The following is a 21,482-nucleotide window of genomic DNA, read 5'->3' on the forward strand; positions in this document are numbered from 1 at the left end:
TTTAGGAATCAAGACAACATGAGTATCATTTAAGTGCCTCAGGGAAAATACCTCTTTGAAGCCACAATCTGCAACTATCAACCACATCTTTACCCACAATATGCCAAAACTTTTGAAAAAACGCTGGATTGAGACCATCTGGCTCTGGGGATTTGTCCGGATGCATTTGGAATGTTGCAACTCGAAATTCCTCTTCTGTAAAATTAGCCACTAAGTCTCTACCACCATCACTTGAAATTCTCCTCCTCACTAATCTGGAAACAATATCAGGTCTGTCGTCTCCTTTCACAAACAAATCAGTAAAATAATTAGTAATTAATTCATGCAATTCTGCCCCATCTTTAACCCAATCTCTAGCATTATTCCTCAGCCTCTCTATCTTATTATTACCCTTCCTACCCTTGATATAGGCATGGTAAAATTTTGTATTTCTATCCCCATTATTCAACCAGAAAGTCTATGCTTTTTGTCGAGCCTGAATATCTTCAAATTCTAGCAAATGGTTCCATTCACGTTTATGAGCAAGGTAATCAGAATTAGAAAAGGTGTTTTCCTCCTCTTCTAACAGTTTCATAATGATACGCTTCCTATCACGTCTGTCTCTATTTTGTTGGGCCCCCCCATCTACTTATATCCTACACACAATTATTATGTTTATCCAATATCTTAGCATTGGAAAACCTAGTCTACCCTTTTGCACAAGGTCTTCTAACTCGTCATCAAGTAACTATGAGTTATTGAATTTAAACTTCCTTCTCCCTACTGTCACAACATCAACTCTGGTGGAAAATAACAAGAATTTATGATATGAGACAGGTGAAGAGAGAACTTTAATGATACTATCTCTAAATTGATTCAACCATATAGTATTAGCAAAACACCTGTCCAACTTCTCATGAATCACAACTTCCCCTTGGCGCCTCTGTTCCCAGGTAAATTTAGGACCTGTCATAATTACCTCGGCCAAATCGGCATCCTCCACCGCTGAATAGAAGCCATTCATAAAAAATTATGGCTATAATAAGCCACCTTCTTTCTCATCTTGTGACAAAAATATCATTAAAATCACCTAAGCATATCCAAGCTTTGTCATCTCTATTCACCAAAGCTCTTAACAAATTCCATGAAGACCTCCTATAATACCTTTCTGGATGATCATAGAAGCCTGTTAACTGAACAAACTCTCATTCCCAATGAAAATTACAATCAATAAAATATTTTGAATACCTTGTAATTTGAACATCCACAGTATTATTTCACATTAAAGCTAAACCTCCACCTCTTCCCATGTTATCCACAGTAAAATGATTTGAAAAATCCAAACTCCGTCTAACCTCCTCCACCTTCTTGTCATTCACTCTAGTTTCTATCAAGAACACAATATTTGGCCTGTGAATCAAGGAATAGTTCTTGAGAATTCTTATCACCTAGGTGTTGCCAAAACCCCGACAGTTCTAGTTAAGGGTTGTCATGGCTTTTGGCTGTCATGTCTCACATGACTAGTCATTGAATTATTTTGAGAAGCTCCATTTGAATCCTTTGACACAGAAACAGATGGAGCTTTGTTGTTATTTTTCTCATGTTGCCTTTTTTTCTTATCACCAGACTTTGTAATTCCTCATGCTCCATTTAGTCCACTAAGAAATTGGGTTGGTCCACTGATTCTACCTCCATCCCTAAAGATAATCTATCTTTCTTAAACCCACTTAATGCATTGGTCAAATAAAGATCACAGTAGCCAAAATTATGCATGTCACATAAATTGCCTTTTTTTACCTTCCTCAATTTTTGCTTCAGAATAAGCCATATCTTTCAGAGATTCTTTCCTAATCCAAATACTCTCCCTCTTCGCCGCCTGTGTGGAGGAGTTTGAAACAATTCATCCCACCCAAACCAGATGTCTTCTTCTTAATCTTTAACCTCCATTCACAAAAACTCTCTGTATATTCCAATTTTCCACACAAATAGCAGAAGATATATAAACGTCCATATTTAAAATAAAAAAATAGACAAAACCATATGGAGCCACCAATTTCTTCTTCCATCGTAATTGCAAAATATCGAGTTTTGTTCTTACTCTCATAAACTCAAGATTTTCCAATGCAATGATAAGACTATCATACTCCACAAACTGCCCCATGAAATCTCCTAATTGTTGAGCAGATGCTTCATTCATATAACCAGATGGAATATCAAACACTTGAACTCAATAATATGCCTTAAGGAGAGGGATGGTTAAAGGATCAGTAGCAATTTTAATTTTATCCCACATAAGGAGATGCTTGTTAAAGTACCATGGTGACCCATTCCAGACTCTTTCTACATCAACTTCATTATAAAAATGGAATAGATACCATTTGACTCTTATATCTTGAATATCCATGCCACCTATAGGGTGCCAAAGATCAGCCAAAACATTCTTCATGCTCACAAAATTAATCAAATTCAACGTTACAAACATTCCAATAAGGCAATGTTCATACGTCGTCGTAGGAGCTCTTGGTAATGGGGCTAAGCGGATCTCATTGCTCTCCTCTTCATCAGCCAAAGAGAGAGCATTTAACATATCCTCCATAAAATGAGAGAAAAAGAGAAAGATAGAAGAAAGATAGGAAATAGGAAGAAAAGAAGAAAAGAGGAAAAGAAGAGAGGAGAAGAATAGAAGAGAAGATAGATTAGGTTTTCACAGAAACTTAGGGTATCGGAACCCTACCGAAGAAAAGAAGCATAGCGCATATGAGAAAAGATACTATCTGGGTCAAGGGCTATACAATAATTTTTCAAATTTTGATAATTTTTCATGCAGTTTTTACTCACTAAAAATGAAATGTTCATTCGAAGGATAGTGGCTACAACGTGGATAATTTGGAAAGGTCGTAACAATTGGTTTTGGCAACAACATGACATGAATTCTCATTGGTTAACTACTACAATTGAAAAATTGGTTCATGATTGGGAAGAGGTATCACAAGGCAATCATTACAGCACCATCAATAATGGTTCGACGAGTCTTCAATTTTTAGTTACCGCTAGTCATGGTCCATCAGCTCCTCTTAGGGCAAGGTTCAATGGCAAGCTTTCACTGATGGTGCTATTTTTCAAGAGCCTGGTTGTGGAGGTTATGGAGTGGTACTTGAAGGTCAAGAAGGTCAGTTCCAAAGTGGTATTTCTGGTTTTTTGGACAGTTTTCTAGACCCCCTTCTAATTGAAGCACTTGCACTTAGGAAGGCTCTTGGTTGGCTACAAAATAATTTTCTTGGTTCGGATTGCATTTTTATTGATTCTCAGACTTTATTATTTCATCTTAACTCTAGTCTATAGACTTTTCAGAGTTTTGGATTATTATTCAAAATTGTGTAAGGTTATTAAGTCAAAGGCCTAATATTATTATTAGATGGATTAAGAGACAAGCGAACAAAGGGGCAGCACACTCTTGCTAGAGCCTCCATTTTCTATGCTAGTCACCATATTTGGGATAGTATCCCTCTTTGTTTGGTTGATTATTATTCTTAATAATGAATTTATTTTCTTTAAAAAAAATTAATATAAAAAAATTTATTAATATTTCACAGTGTATCAAACTTAAAAAGGTATTTTTATTTGTTTATAAAATTATAAATTATGCTAATAATAAGTTTTATATTTTAAAACGAGAAAATGAGAGAATAATTAAATTTTTAAGTATATCTTTGAGTCGGTTATATATTTTAAAAATAAATCTGTCAAATTAAAAATGAAAATTTTTATCTTTTTTAACTTCACAAATTAAAATATTTAAATTTGTAAATAATAAAATTTAATTAGTATACAAATTGATGATAGTGTGAATATGCTGAGTAATATTAAAATGACTTCAAACTACATTTTTTATATTATAAAATGAAAAGGACAAAGATGAGGTTATTTATTTTTGTATTTGATGAAATATTCAAATTAAAGAGGCAACTACGAGATTAAATTGGGTAAGACTTAATTGAGAGATGTTGCATATGTACATGCAATTGCTTATCAATCTTATGCTACTAAACTTACATCATTAATTCTTCAACCTTTCAAATTATATTGTTAATCTCTCAATTCTCGGAGATATATTTCAACAATTTATGTGTATTCTTATTTAATTTAATTTATATTGAGTTTGATTTTCTATATCTCTATTGAATTTCTCTTGTTTTGATCGAGTATTTTTTAAGTATTTAAAGGTTAAGTAATTTTATCTTCCATTTTATGTTTTTTTTAGCATTAGATAATTTGTTTTATTTTTATCTATATTAATTTAATTTTTCAGATATTTTATGTAATGTTCATACAAACTGTAATTTTAAAAAAATACATATAATTTTTTAGTTTAAAAAATATATATATTTTTTATATAAATATTTCATTAAATTAAAAAAAATAACGAAAGAAAAATAAATGACAGTTTTTTACTTAAATTTAAAAATAAAAATCTTTGTACACTCACATGCTTAACCTGATAGTAAATGTATCTGAGTAAATTTGAAAGGTTTCAAATTCTATTCTCTCAATTTCCATTTCAAAAAAAAAATAAAATAAAATCTTTGTAAATATTAAAAGTGCTAAAATTTTATTTTTTGACTATATGTATTATTTAATTTAATAATTGAGAAAATTATTTTAAATATTTATTTGAAATTAATACTTTTATTTCATATTTAAATTATTTTATTCAGCAAAATATAATTAATAAAAGATGAAATGAAATAAGTAGAAAGATGAAAGAATAATGAAATTTTTAGTGATCGATCGCTATAGTTAAATTTGATAATTGCAATTAGATCTTTAATTTATTTGGTTAAAGTATTTTATATTTGAATATAAATTTTATTTTATAAAATAATATAATTTTGATTAATTAAATATATAATTTTATTATTAAAAAGAATTTTTGTATAATCAGACCTCTAAACAAAACATTTTTTTTTTAAATTAAGAAATATATGTTTTACTAATTATCTTATCATATAAATTTAAAGAATATTAAAAACATTATTAATGGAGCTATATATAATTAACAATTTTAAGAATTTCTGTATAAAAGATTTTGTTGGTATTATTTTATAGATTATAATAGTTAATACTTATGAAATTAATGTATTTAATATTTATTTTCAATTTGTCTATGATTTATTATAATTATTTAGAGTAAAATATATTTATAATATAAATAAAAATGAGATAAATATCTATTATTATTTTTATTTTTTTTAATTAAGATGGTAAGTTATTGAATTTGAATGAATACTAACTTTTATGAATTTGAATTGGACTATTATTTAGTAATAATAATATATAATAAATTAAAAAAATGATCATAAGATAATAAACGATAATATATAATAATTTAAATTTTTAATGAAAATATTAAAATATTATTGTAATTCTAATTATTTAAAAGAATGTTTATTATATATATAGTTTTTAAAATTATTAACAATGATATTTTTTTAAAAATAGAAAATTATTAACAATGATATTTAAAATATCATTTTAAAGTGGATGATAATTCAATTAAATTTATAAGATAAAAATTATAAATTATTAAAGTGATAATTTGATAATATAAAATTATTAGATAATGTTATAAATAATTTGATAATTAAAAGAAAATTAAAATATAAATAATTTTATAATATAAAAATTTTAGATAATATAGTATTGTTTTAATTATTAATAATATACTTAATTTTAAAATGAAAGATTATAAATTATTAAGTGATAAATTATAATATTAAAAATCAATGTTATAATTTAAACTAAGAATTAATAAAAAGTGTAATTTAAGTACAATAAAATTCATTCTCTATTGCAATAAAAAATTATAAAAATTTATTATATTAGTAATATAGTATAATTTTTATTAAAACTGAATAATATTGTCATTCGATTTATTAAAAGATAATAATAAAATATTACATTCACAGAATTAGTATGATGATAAGTGCATTAGAATAAATTTGAGAGATCTCAAATTCTACTCGCTTGATTTTCAATTTTCATTTTAAAAAAAAATTAAATAATTTAAATAATAAATTTATTTAATTTATAAAAATATATTAAATATTAAATTATTAGGATAATATTAAGATATCACATAATAAATTTAAATTTTAAAATTTTTATTATTCTTTATGCTTAAATTATTATAATTAATTTTTTATTATAATTTAAATATATAATATATAAAAATAAATAAAATTTAAAAATATTATAACGTGAACATTAGTTATTTATAAAAGTGGGATGATGAAAAAATAATGATGTTTTCTATAATAATAATAAATTCATCTCAAATTTGATTGGCTGTGAAATTGTTTTTATTTTTAAATTTTAAATTTAATTGGTTAAATTCATATTCTTTTTAATGCAAATTATATTTTATTCACAATTTAAAATAAATTAAATTAATAATGTAATTTATAGTTTATATCTATACTATATAAAAGTGGAAATAGGAGAATATTAAGATTTTCATAATATTTTTAAGTCTTTAGATTATTTACAATAGTATTTAATTTAATTATTTAAATAGTTTTTATTATTAATTATTTAATTTTTTAAAATAGATAATAATTTTATTTTTAAATTAAGTTTAGTTAAGAAAATCTTAGAAAATATATAATAAATTCATATTTTTAAAGTAGAAATTAAAACAAAATTTTAAATTTAATTAATAAATATTAAAAATATTAAAGAAATAAAAAAATTTTAAAATAAGAAGTACATAAAATCATCAAATATCTTTTAGTGAATTAATAATTTTAAAATTATATTATTAGTTGTAAAAAACAATTTTACGATTAAATTTTATTTGATAAATTTGATCCCATTATTATGATTGATTAAAAAATAATAAATAATTTTTTTATTATTTAATATATATCATCAAATATTTTTTAGTGAATAAATAATTTTAAAATTATATTATTAATTGTAAAAAAAAATTATTATGGTTGATTAAAAAATAAAAAATAATTTTATTATTATTTAATATTTTAATATAATTAATTTTTTTATATAAATATAATTGTAAAATATGATAAATTTATCTATAGTAATCTTAAACTCAGATAAACTCTATCATTATTTTTATATATATCAGCTTTTATTTTTAAAGCGTTGATGCCACAGTTGAGTAAGGAGATAACTCCCAAGGATCGTCCAGGGACTCTTCAAAAGGGCCCTGTGATATTTCTCATCAGAGTTGAAATTAACCAAGAAAAACTCGTAATTTGACATGAAGCAATCTGAAACCTATTTTACGGCTCAACAGCTTAATCACCACTGCTCTCTTCCAGAACTTGGCTAGACTCTCCTCCAGCTGATCTGAGAATGGATTTCTGGAATCAAGCCATTTTGCACCACTTATTCATCCATCTCAGAAGTTTGTGAAACCAGTTTATCACAAAAGGAGATTCCTTCGAGAACCAACCCTGACGTTCCATCTCGATGCTTGCATTTCTTGGTTTCCCTATCCTCCTCTCCTCCCCTGAGCAAGTCAGCGACTCGCTTTCCAAAGGGAGAGAAGTCGAGAGCATTATAATTTCAAAATCAAAACATTTTTTAAATATTCATATATTTTTATTGCATTATATCCTTGCACCCCAACCTAGAAAAATCGCAAGAAAGCTGGCAAATTTTTTTTGTTTTTCTTTCTGTTTTTGATTGATAATCTCAAACTGTGCACAACAATCATGCAGTATCATATGTATGATTGATGTGATCCACATTTTTCAAAAATAGACTTCCATGAAAATGAAGAAAAAAAAAAAAAAAAAAAACTTTGGAGGTAAGTCAAATTAAATTTCGGTAATTTTATTTTAGGATGGAATAAGTTCAATTTAATTTTTTTACTAATTAAACCTTTATATCTTTAATTAAGACTTAAATAAATCTTCACTAATGAAATAATATTTTTTAAGAATAAAAATATTTTTTATGTAAATTTTGAAATTTATTTACTATTTTATGTAATTTTTTAATTTTTATGTTAATTAAAATACTACATTTTTTATATATGAAATTAAAAAATAATATTTTATTATTAAAAGAATAATATTATATTATGTTAAAATTTATTTAATCCTACCAAAAATATATAGATTTAATTGGTTAAAACTTTTAAATTTGGCTTATTTAATCTTTAAACAAAAAATACATAGATTTAATTCAAATTATTTTTAAAAAAAATTCATTATAATAATCGTATGTATAAAAAAATTATCATTTTTATAACCAATAACAATAATAAAATCATAATAAATATGACAATTCTATTCTCAAAATTTTCTACAATATCTAGTAAGATAGCAATTAAAAGCTACTTTACTTTTTTTTTTTTTTTTTTTTTTTTGAAATGGAAAAGCTACTTTACTTTATATATATATATATATACGGATAAAAATTACTTAGATAATTATATTCTATATTATTAGGGATTAAACAGTTAAATATTTAAATTAACATTAAGAATTACTTAACATGCAAATATAAATCATGATATTATAAGACTTGAGAATTGTGTACTTTAATTTGATGTTGATGATCTTGTGCCTATATGGTATAAAAATATAAGGTGGCTAGTGGATCCACGATTATATAGCTATTGTTGATTATGTTCTAATTGAGGTGTGTACATCCAACAATCAAGTCATGTGATCTCAGTCAGCTAATTCCAGTGAGATTTGATAAAAAAATCAACACTGAAGAATGGGACATGTCAATATCCTTATAAAATTATTTGAATATATCCTTTTTCAAAAAAAAAAAAAAAATGGTGGTCCACACCTTGAAGCAGCAGGGCCACAGACGTTCAATACATTATAGAACTTGCATCTGTTTCTCATTTGGATTTCTCTTTATTGTCCTTCCATGCTCGACTTATATAAACCTTGTTAATGAAGTTTCAGGCTCACCACTTCTGCAATACTCAAAATCAAGTTGTTGAATCTTGAGAGAGCAGAAACAAAAAGGGTTAATTAATTATGGGTGAAAATAAGCCTTATTTAGCAGTGATCTTCGTGCAGGCAATCTATGGTGGTATGTTCTTAATCTCAAAAGCAGCCTTTAATGGAGGTATGAACAGCTATATCTTCGTCTTTTACAGACAGGCGGCTGCAACTCTTTTCTTGGCTCCTTTTGCACTCCTCTTTGAATGGTATTACTATTAACTTCCACCTTCATTTCTTCTTGATTCTCTATTTTCTAGTTGTTTCATCTCTCTAATGGTCATCTTCCTGATACAAATTCATAGGAAGAATCGGGCGCCGATATCATTCGTGACCCTCTGCAAGACTTTTCTGCTCTCTTTATTTGGGTACGTGTATATATATACACAAACATATACAAGTGTATAGATTAATGATTGTATCTTTTGCGTTCATGTGTTTGAACTGATAGGATTACTTTGAGTTTGGATATCAATGGAATCGCACTTGTTTACACTTGTGCAACTTTGGCTGCTGCAATTACAAACTGCCTTCCTGTCATTACTTTCTTCTTGGCCCTTTTACTAAGGCAAGTAACCCTTTTGATTTTAGTTTCCAGTCTTTTTATTTTGAATGTAGAGGAAGGTGATTAGAGTTTCTGGGACAGGCCGCTATATTAGCTAGGCAATAATTTCCTTGGTATTACTTCGGCTTTGATTGGGAATTTCCATATACTTAATATTCTCACACAACAACTTTATTTATTTAATAATGGAATCTATTAAATTTAAAGCCTTCATATGCATCTAATGTTAAGTTGAGACTTAGCTTTTAAATTTTTTGTTTCCTATCACTGATTTGATGCATTTGATAAAATCTATTTTTCTTTTTAAATTAAGCATTTAAATAATAATCTTTTAAATATGCTTGCTAGTTCAGTGGTAAGAGTTAATAATTATTTTAATAGTCGATAATTGTTTTAAAATTGATTAATCGAATAATAAAAAAATAAATTTTTATAAATATATTATAATTAATAATAAATAAATAATGATAACACTCACAGGTTTTGTTTGATAAGTGTATTAAAATAAATTTGAAAACTCTCTTAATTTCATTTAAAAAAAACATTTATAAAATTTATGATTTTTATAAATAAAAAAACGAGAGAGTTATCACTAAGAATATAGTAAAATTATTAATATAAAAAAAGGATTCCTCTTTATTCTTTCTTAGTTTGAATAATTTTCCTCTTAATACTTTTCAAATAATAGCAACTTAAACTTTTGAAAGATTAAGAACTACATAATTTACAAAATAAAGTTTTTTTTTTTTTTTTGTAAAGTTTCTTTTATAACTAAATGGCATAAATATAGTAAGTGATGAGGAAGTTAAAATTAAACTTGAACTTTAAATTTGAAAGGAAAATTTTCAATTGGTTGGCCTAATATACTTTTTTGTTTAAGTTGAGATTTGCTTAGATATTATTCTTAAAGCTTAAATATTTATAATATATAACTAATTTAATATCTTTTTCTCACTAACCATGTTTTTTTACCTTAATTTTGGTATGTTAAATATGTTCCACAATATTAACTATTTTAATATTTATTAATTAACAATTTTAGTAACAGTCAACTTACTAATAATGGTTAATAAAAAATTAAAAAAATAGTTTTTTTTTTAATTTTCAAATGTAAATTAAAACACTAAATACTATTTCAAAAATTATTTTTTAGTAAAGTTGCAAGATTGAGATTGAAACAAAATAATAATGACTTTATAACTATTAAAAACAACAGTATAAATTATTGAAATTACTGAGAACAAATATGATGAACGATTTCTTGAAATGCAAAGTGTTAAAATTTTCTTATAATATTTTATGAGATTTTAAATAAAATTTTTTATTATAACTTTAAATTCAAAATTTAGATCAATAATTGACCACCTATAAGCAGACAAGTTTTATTATCTTATTTGTCTTTAGCAAATTTGGCAGTAAATCAAGACAGAATGACATATACAAATATGCAATTTAAATGAAATTTGAGGTCGTGAATTTGCATTTGTGTAAAGAAAATGAGTGAATTGAGTTTCTGTTTACTAAAGTCACTGATTTTATAAGAAATGAAATAAATTTAAATTATAAATATTTAGTGTAAATTTAAAACAAGAGAAATTTAAATTCGATTTAATTTCAAAAAATTTAGTTTTATATATTTTTTAATCAATAATTAATATTTAACACGAGTTGCTTTGAACAAACTTTGCAATTTATGAGGTGAAAGGTACGTGGCGAGCTAAATATCATAGAATAGCATGTGGCGCTTAAAATAAGAGGGTACAAGTATAAAAGGACAAGCTACCTACTTATGTTCCTTGGCCTTGTCAGCAATCTGCACGCGGAACACACCGGGCAATCTGTCCATACATAATAAATGTTATGCTTCCACGTGGTCCCACTGGGCTGCATTTTTTACATCTGTAATTCTCTACCCATTGAAAAAGATTCCTTTATGTAAAATAAAAATAAAATACATAATTTTTTAAATTTATATAAAATCCAAAAAAAATTATATAAAATATATAATTATAAATAATTTTAATTTAATATTTATGCGTAACTCTTCGTTACTTTATGTAGATTAAACTGGTCTCTCATACTTCATAATACTATAACACTTAAAATATTACTAATAAAAGTAATAAAGATATAAAATTATATAACCAATGTATGAAATCAATTTTTTTAGTTAAAATATATGTTTTAATTTTAAATTATTTATTTTTTATATTCTCTCAAAATATTAAATAATATAGAGATTTGAATATTATCTTTATTCAATAATATTAACCTCAATTTAAGAAAACAACAATAATTTAAAAAAAATACAGACAAATTTTACTATCGATTTTTCATTTATTAGTAATTTCAATGAATTTATTAATAAATTTAAAATCTATTAATAAATTTTAATATAAAAAATTTTATAATAAAAATTTATCAACGAATTTAAAATCTGTTCATAATCTATTAGTGTTACTAACGAATTTCAAAATCCGTTGATATTTTATAAATATATAAAATAAGTAATGTTGAAATTTCTTAATAGATTAAAATTTGGTAGTGAATTTTGTTAATAAATTTTAAAAAGTGTTTAAATTATTAAGGAATTCTAAATCTGTTAATAATGTGTTTAAAAAATTATTAACGGATTTGAAAATACATTACTAAATTTTATCATTTAATTAGTAAATAAAAAAATTATTAAATTTACTAATGAATGCCATCCGTCAATAATCCGTTAATAAATTCAAAATGACATCCGCATAAAATTTTCGAGTTCATTTTATTTTTTAAAAATTCATATTTTTAAATTATTAATGAATTTAAAAATTTCATATTTTTTAATTATTAATAGATTTACTAATAGATTTTAAATCTCTTGATAACTTTTGAAGGAAAAAAGCTCACTTTTATTTTTAAAATTTAATAATGGATTCAAATCCGTTAGTAATCCGTATTTATAAATATAATACCACATCTTCTCCAGTTATCATTCATTCATTTTATCATTTTTATTTCTTTCATTTTCTTTCCATTTCTCTCATTTTCTTTCTTTTTCTATTTCCTTTTTTCATTTCACTTTCTTATCTCATTTTTTTCTTCTCATTTTTTTTCTATTATTTTCCTTTCATCTCTTATCCTTTTTTTTTTATCTCATTCTCTTTCCTTCTATTATTTTCTTTATTTTCCTCCGTAATTTTCCTTTCACTTTTTTTCATTTTATTTTGTATTATTTTCTTCCCTTTCTTCTCTTATTCTGTATTCTCTCTATAATTATCTCATTTTTTTTCTCATTTTTTTAATTATTTTCCTTTCATCTCTTATTCTTTTTTTATTTACTAAATTTTATCATTTAATTAGTAAGTAAAAAAATTATTAAATTTACTAATGAATGCCATCCGTTGGTAAAATCAAAATGACATCCTGCATAAAATTTTCGCGTTCTTTGTTTAAAAACCCATATTTTTCGATTATCAATAAATTTCAAATCCGTTGATAATTCTTGGAGGGGAAAAAACCCAATTTTATTTTTAAAATTTAGTAACGGATTCAAATCCGTTAATTATAAATATAATACCACCTCTTCTCCTTTTATAATTTATTCATTTTATCATTTTTATTTCTTTCATTTTCTTTCTCTTTCTCTCATTTTCTTTCTTTTTCTATTACTTTCTTTCATTTCACTTTCTTATCTCATTTTTTCTTCTCATTTCTTTTCTATTATTTTCCTTTCATCTCTTATCCTTTTTTATCTCATCCTCTTCCCTTCTATTATTTTCTTTATTTTCCTCCATAATTTTCCTTTCACTTTCTTCATTTTCTTTTTCATTTTCTTTTGCATTATTTTCTTCCCTTTCTTCTCTTATTCTTTATTCTCTCTATAATTATCTAATTTTTTTCTTCTCATTTTTTTTATTATTTTCCTTTAATCTCTTATGCTTTTTTTTTTTATCTCATTCTCTTCACTCTTCTATTATTTTCTTTATTTTCCTCCATAATTTTCCTTTCACTTTTTCTATTTTCTTTTCCATAATTTTCTTTCCTTTATTCTCTTTTTCTTCATTTTCTCTATAATTGTCATTCATATTATTTCCTTTCATATTATTTTCTTCTATCATTTTCTTTCTATCTATATTTTTTCTATTATTTTCTCCTCATTTATTTTCTTCTCTAATTATTTTCTCTTTTTTCTTTCTTTTTTTTAAATCATTTTCTCTCTTTTACTTTTCTCTTATTTCCACTTCCTATATATTTCTAATAAATATTGGACATAAATTAAAAATTTAATAACAATAATAATATAATTTTAAATTTTATTAAATTAATAAAAAATAATATTAATAATAAAATTTATTATTTAGTCAAAATAATAATTATTTAAATTTTTAATAGATTTACTAATAGATTGAAAGATTTCAATCCGTTAGTAATTTACTAACGAATTTAAATCTGTTAATAAATTATTTTTCTTTTAAATTTACTAACGAATTTTATAATAATGGAAATTCCGTTAATATTATTAATGGACTTAAAAGTCATTAATAAAAATTTATTAACGAACGTTTTAATAACGGATCGTAATCTATTAATAATCTATTTGTAATTCATTTATCAACGGATTTTTACAGGATTACAAACGGAAAAATCCGTTGGTAATCCTGACGTTTTTTGTAGTGGTAAAATAGATAAATTAATATTATTTTTATGATATGCATTAATATTAGAAAAAAAAACTATTTATTTTGATAAAGATAATAAATTTTAAAATATAAATTTAATTAGAAAGACTTTCATATTTTTTAGACTAATTATATTAAACGTCCAATAAATTAAAGAAGAAATAAGTCTAAGTAAGAATTAAATCAAAATTAGACAGACAGAATAGTAAAATAAATAATGTCATTTATTTTTTTAAAATTTTTTTGTATTATTTAATGATTATTATTAGATAAAATTCATAGTTGAAATAAATAAATTGAATCATGAAATATTAAAAATAATTTTAAAAAACCATTGAAAAGATTATAGTGAATCAATTCAAACCAAACTTTGGTTCAATTCAGTTTGAAATTTTCTTTTGATTGGTTCGATTCTAAACTTATGTATTTTTATTATTTTGGTTTTACAGATTTGATTTGATTTTGAATTAAATGGAAGGAATACTGAAAATAGATTTGCTTATGGATGAAAAATCTGTCTCATAGGATGGAGGTGCTAAAGATGAGGACAGCCTCAGGCATTGCAAAGCTTACAGGCATAGTAGCATGCATGGCTGGAGCTGCAACTCTTGCGTTTTATAAAGGTCCCCATTTCAAGCCCTTTTGCCATCATCAAATTTTTGGATCCCATGAGCTTGTGGGGCATGTTTCTTCTGGTAAAACATGGATAAAAGGTTGCTTCCTTATGTTCTTATCCACCACCTTTTGGGGCTTGTGGCTTGTGTTGCAGGTACCCCCATCTTAGGGTTCATAATTTTAGAGGTTTTTGTTTTAGTACTTATATAGAATAAAAAATATTTAGTCTAAAAGAGTAGTTTGCAGACAGGAATTTTGAGGAGTTATCCATCAAAGCTTCTCTTCACTACACTTCAGTGCTTTCTAAGCTCAATTCAATCATTTGCTATAGCCATTGCTTTTGAAAGAGATCCTCACCAGTGGAAGCTTGGTTGGAATATCAGACTTCTTGCTGTAGTTTATTGTGTAAGAACTAAGAAACTCTCTGCTATTTGTCTTATCTTATTTCTTCTAGGACCAACATCGTCAAAAGGGAAATTTATGACATGGACTTATAGTGTAAATAGATAATGGGAGTTTTTATGGATAAAAGAGATTTTCTGTTTACTCTTTATAGATTTGAAGGTGGAATTTAGATGAATGTAAAATAAATATGTAATAATAATAGAGAATTTGAGTATTGTGACAGGGAGTTATGGTGACGGGTGTAACATTCTATGTGCAAGCATGGATTATAGAGAAGAAAGGGCCAGTGTTCTTGGCCATGTCTACCCCATTAAATTTGATATTCACAATGTTATGTTCAGCAATTATCCTATGTGAAATCATTACTTTGGGAAGGTACTCTTGATTTATTAAAATCCTAATTCATAAATTCTTATTAATTGTGTACAAATTAAATTTTTATTTTTACACTGTCGCAGCATTATGGGTGGGGTGCTATTAGTTGGAGCCCTCTACAGTGTCTTATGGGGGAAAAGCAAAGAAGAGAAAATGAATGATAAGAATCACATAATAGCAGAAGCTGAGGAGAAAGAAAGCTCAGAGTCGGCAGCTAAGGGACAATTGCCTTTGTAAATTGATAAGGCATTGCATCTTTTCTTGCCTGCCTTGCTCGCCAGCTTCTTCTCCAATGGAGATTAGAAGAAAAAAAGAAAGATATTATTTATTTATATATATTATTTTGAAAATAGAATAGTTATACAATAAAATTTGTAATTTACATTTTATTGGGTAAAATTAACATTATTATTGTTCTTTAATGAATTAAAAATATTGCAACTTAATTATTATTTATATATAGTATTTTGAAAATTTTTAATATATTTTTATGATAATTGTTATTAATTTTTAATGTTGTTTTTATTTTCTAATATTAAAATTATAAATTAGTTTATTTGCATATTTTGAAATATTATATTTCTTTGAAACTAATTTTTTAAGAGTAATATTTTTATTTACAATTTTAAAGAAAAAAGAAATTTAAAAATAATTATATGTTTTAAATTTTACTTTGTTGGTTTTATTAATAAGTCGATTTCGATGATAACAATATTTAAAGAAATCAATGTATAAAAAAAAGTCATACCCGCATCTTGGAAAACTGATTTTATATTCTAATTTAAATTTTTTTTCTCTTCTTTCCCATTTTCAGCATGTTAGAGTGTCTAAGAAAATTACTTTTTTATTCTAATTTGTTTTTCTTCTTCATCATATCTAGCATATTAAAGTATTTAAAGAAAATTGATATTTTACTCTAATTGATTTTTTATTTTTGTTACCAAGTATTAAAGTGTAATTAGAAAAAAATTTTGTCCCACTTTACTGTTTCACACATATTAAATATTTTTTTATTAATTTTTTAATTATATATATTTTATTAAATATTAAAAGATATTTTTAATTTTTTTTTAAAAAATAATATAAAATTAAATAGAATTATAATAGTAAATTTATATATTATTATAATTTTAAAAAATAAATAATAATTATGAAAAAAAATATAAAAAAAATAGAACGGAGGGATAATATTTATTTTAGGAACTGTGTCTAGTAAAATTAATCTTTTATTTTTAATAAATATATCCAAATTATAAAGATTAACTAATATATCCTAAATTAACCATTTCATTTTATTTATACTTATATTACGTTTGACCATTAGATTTAATGAAAATTTTTACATGCAATAAAAATTAATATTTTAATACAATCTAAATAAATAATTATCAAAAAAATTCTAAACTTTATCAATTTCAACACTTATATCCTCAATTTGTTTTCAATAAATATATTTTAAATTATTTTTTTATTTATTTAATTTTTAATTTTGATTCAATGAACTTATAATTTTACATGATACATTTCTAAGAGCTGACAACTTATTTTTTTAGTTTTTTTTTACATTAAATACACTTTTGCATTAACAACTACACTTTTACATAGTTATTAGTTACAAGTGTTATAATAACAATATTATTAGTAAATCAAGAATCATGATAGTTATATTTATCGTATCCATTTTAATAGAGTTAAAAGTCAATAATCAATTTAATTAATTGAAAATAATAAAATTTAATATAACTTATGACTACAATTTATATTTTATCTAATGAATTTAGATATTTTGAATTTATTAAACTGATTATTCACTTTCAATCTAATTAGAGTAAATATAATAAATATAGCTAAATTTTCAAATAGGGAGAATCGTGCTTTTGATTTACTAGAGTTAATGTTATCTAAAACTATGCAAAAATGTGCACTTGCTGATGAAAAAAATATTGAAAAATGAGTTATTGATTCTTAAAAATATATCATCTAAAATTATAAATAAACCGAATCAAAATTAAAAATCAAATCAAATATCAAAATTAATTTAGAGTATATTTATAAAAAAAAAGAATATAATTATTGAAATTGATAAAATTTGAAATTTTTTCAATAATTATTAATTATATTAAAATATTATTTTTTAGTACGGATTAGAATAATAACGTGGCATTTTCATTAAATTTAACTGTCATAACGATATAATATTAAAAAATTGAGGTGGTTAATTTAAGATACATTAATTAATTTTTATAATTTGAGCAGTATATCTGCTAAAATGCAAACAATTCAAAATTTTTTTTGGCTATTATCTCTCATATATACTAGCATTATTCAAACATATGCCCCACATTTTTATATTTGTTATATTTACTATATGTATGTAATTTACTTGTTTTATTTATTATACATATATTTAATGGTTAGTGTGATTTGATATACATCAATATTAAAATATATTAAAAACATGTCTCAATAATTCAAATTATGCCAATTATTCTGATATCGTATAATTTATAATAAAGTGATAGAATGCTAATTATAATAGGATATTATCTATATGAGAATATTAATATGATAGAATTTTATATCTTATCTTATTTAGAATTTTATACTTTATCTTATTTAAAATTTTATATCGTATCTTATCTAGAATTTCATATCATATCCAAACTCTTTCTAATACACTATATAATGACAACCTCCATGATCAGGTACATGCTATTTTCTCAAATAGTCAATTCCATAATTTACTCATCACACATACTGACTTAAGTATCAGAGAGATTGTTAAATCAACTCATTCGATATTCTCTTCTATTTTGCAGGTTTATACTCGAAGAAATATGATATAAACAACATCATGGGCACTGTTTGTAGAAATCGACATAAAAGATTATGTCATCTATAAAAGAGGCATAACTCTAAAATGATAGTGTGCCTCACATATCGAAAGGTACTTCCCAAAATTCAAGTGACCTATTGCGCCCTTAGGCGATATAAGACCACCCTTAGGCAACATAAGAGTGCTATTTCAAGTAACCAATTGTCTACTGTTGTAAAATTAATTTAGATTTTAAAAGATTTTACGGTCATTAAAGATTTTATGGTCGTTGAAAATTTTATGATCGTTGAATATTTTATGGTGAAGATTTTGTAGTCATTAAAGATTTTATTTATGAGATTTAAATCTAATATTAAATCTAATCATTATGATTTTATTATATTATCTCAAGATTTTTATAATCATATATAACGATTGGTTTTTCCACTATAAATAGCCTCCATCAATCTTTATAAAGATAATGACTCACATTTTTCTACTTTATTCTTTTTTTTTCTCTGTATTTTCTGCTGGGTTATAAATTAGAGATAAATTTTTATTGTCCTGATTTTGGAAATTAAATCCCAGAAGAACCTGTTTAATCCTGGGGGATTACAAAATAAATCCTTAAGGAAAGTGTTCAACACGACTCAGGTTTCATTATTTTATCCTATTTTATCCTATTTTTCCAACAATCTTAAGGATTTATCTTTACACAAATGGAACCAAATGTTGTCACTGTCTCTGCTTTTGCACTGTCTGCTTCTGCACTGTCTGCTTCCAATGACATTATCAATGTCTCTGCTTCTGCAAATGAATCAAGACCTGTACCTGCTGTTGATCCAAAGTTTCATTAAATCTGGGTCTATTCTAATAAGGTATGTAGGCATACAATTATCAGTACTCTTTCTAACAATCTCTTTGATATCTACTGTTCCTACAAGGAAGTCAAGGAAATATGAGATTCAATGAACCTGAAATATACTGCTGAGGATGCTGACTACAAGAGCAAATCTTGTACAAGAAAAAGTGCACAAATCAAATAACAGGTACGAAAATAAGAAATATTATTACAAATCTAAGTTTAATAATCCCACCTTTAAAAAGAAAGGACATTATTTTGTATGTAGTAAGCCGGGTCATCATGCATATCAGTGCAGGAAAAAAGTGATAAATGACAATCCTCCTAAACCAAAAATGAATTTAGTTGAAGGAGATGACATTATTGCTGCGATCATTTCTCAAACTTTTCTTATTGCTAATGTGCAAGAATGAGTAGTAGATTCTGGTGCTACTAGGCATATCTGTACAAACAGAAATATGTTTACCTCCTACTCTACAGTGGGGGGAGGAGAAAAACATGTGTATTTGGATGATTCTAGGACTGCAAGTGTCCTTGGTAAAGGGAAAGTTCTTCTCAAACTCACATCTAACAAGACCTTGGCACTTAATGAGGTACTTTATGTACCTAATATGAAAGCTAATTTAATTTTTGTAGCTCTATTGGAAAAGACTGGGATTAAGGTGTCTTTTGAGTCAGACAAAATTATACTAACTAAAAATGATATTTTTATTAGAAAATGTTATTGTAATCAATGACTCTTTGTTTTCAATACTTCTGTAATAACAAATGGAAATGCATCTTCTTTTGCTTTCTTGCTTGATTCTTTTGATTTATGACATGCTAGATTAGGACATGTTAGTGCTTCTTATATTAAACAAATACAATATCTTGGTATAATATCTGGCACTGGTAATATATGTTTAAATAAATGTGAAATTTGTATAGAATCTAAGTCAACCAAAAAATCATGTTTAACTACACATAGAGAATCTGAATGGCTTAGTTTAATACACACATACTTAGGGGATTTAAAACAAACTATGACTAGAGGTGGTAAAAAATATTATGTAATATTTATTGATGACTATTCTAGATATACTAAAGTATATTTGCTTAGAAACAAAGATGAAGCATTTGATATGTTTCAATTGTATAAAGCTGAAGTAGAAAATCAATTAAATAGAAAAATAAAAAGGACTAGATCAGATAGAGGTGGAGAATATATCTTATTTAATGACTTTTGTGAAAAAGAATGAATAATTTATGAATTTACTCCACCTTATTCACCTAAATCTAATGGAGTAGCGGAAAGAAAAAAAAACATTAAAATAAATGATGAATGCTTTATTAATAAGTTCTTCCTCACCTAATAACCTTTTGGGAGAAGTTTTATTATCTGCTTGTTATCTACAAAATAGGATACTGATCAAACATAATTTAGCCACATTTTTATTATCTTTATTACTGTCTAATTACATATTTTTTCAGTTTAATTTATGTTTTTGTGATATTTTTGTAGAAAAGGAAGAAAATGGAAAGTTGGAGAAAAAGAGCAAAAAAAGCTGGAAAATTTATTGGGTCAAAGTGATTTGGCTAAATCACTAGTAGGAAGCTGAAGCAGGAAACTAGGACTGACTTGCAGGAATGATCTGGGCAAGCGATTTGGGCAAATCACTGCCCAAATCAAATTGACGCAGACAAAGACAGCAGCGCGGGAAAAAGGAAAAATCAGAATTTCAAAAGTGTTGGAGTCTTATCCTACTTCAAATACCACAAGACTAATCCTATGACATCTCCAAGAGTCACTCCTAAGAAAGACTTTCTCCAAAAAGAAGATTTATTCATGATTAAATACAAAGGCAAAGAAGGAATAAAAGACTACAAAAGACCAAGTCAAATTAGAATTCCAAATCCTAATTGGACTAGGACTCTTCACTTATAAAAGGAGACAGCCACAAACCAGCAGGGGGGAGTTGGATTTTCTGCAGAACTTCAACAGCAACACAGCAGCCTCCTTTCTACCTTTCCTCTTTCTCTTTTTGTGTATTTTTATCCACCATGAGTGGCTAAACATCTTCTTTTCTAGTTGAAGTTGGAAAATTTTAGTTTGTGATGAATTGGGAGATTTAACATGCCATTATTAAGCTCCTATTTTTCAATATTTATGCAACTTGATCTTCATGCTTGTAACGACCCGAAAATCGGACCGCTACCGGCGCTAGGATCCAGA

At 25.1% G+C, this 21,482-nt stretch overlaps 1 protein-coding gene across 1 annotated transcript; it reads left to right on the forward strand.

The window, feature by feature from the left end:
* The first annotated feature begins 8,880 nt into the window (after positions 1–8,880).
* Positions 8,881–15,976, forward strand: LOC110629700 (WAT1-related protein At5g64700). Its single transcript, XM_021776790.2, has 7 exons — positions 8,881–9,178; positions 9,275–9,337; positions 9,421–9,537; positions 14,724–14,967; positions 15,060–15,218; positions 15,442–15,593; positions 15,677–15,976. Exons 1-7 carry the CDS (start codon positions 9,006–9,008, stop codon positions 15,828–15,830), a joined length of 1,062 nt encoding a protein of 353 aa, XP_021632482.1. The 5' UTR covers positions 8,881–9,005; the 3' UTR covers positions 15,831–15,976.
* Positions 15,977–21,482: the final 5,506 nt, after the last annotated feature.

The sequence above is a fragment of the Manihot esculenta genome, chromosome 13 (assembly GCF_001659605.2).
Source record: "Manihot esculenta cultivar AM560-2 chromosome 13, M.esculenta_v8, whole genome shotgun sequence".
Taxonomy (NCBI): Eukaryota; Viridiplantae; Streptophyta; class Magnoliopsida; order Malpighiales; family Euphorbiaceae; genus Manihot; species Manihot esculenta.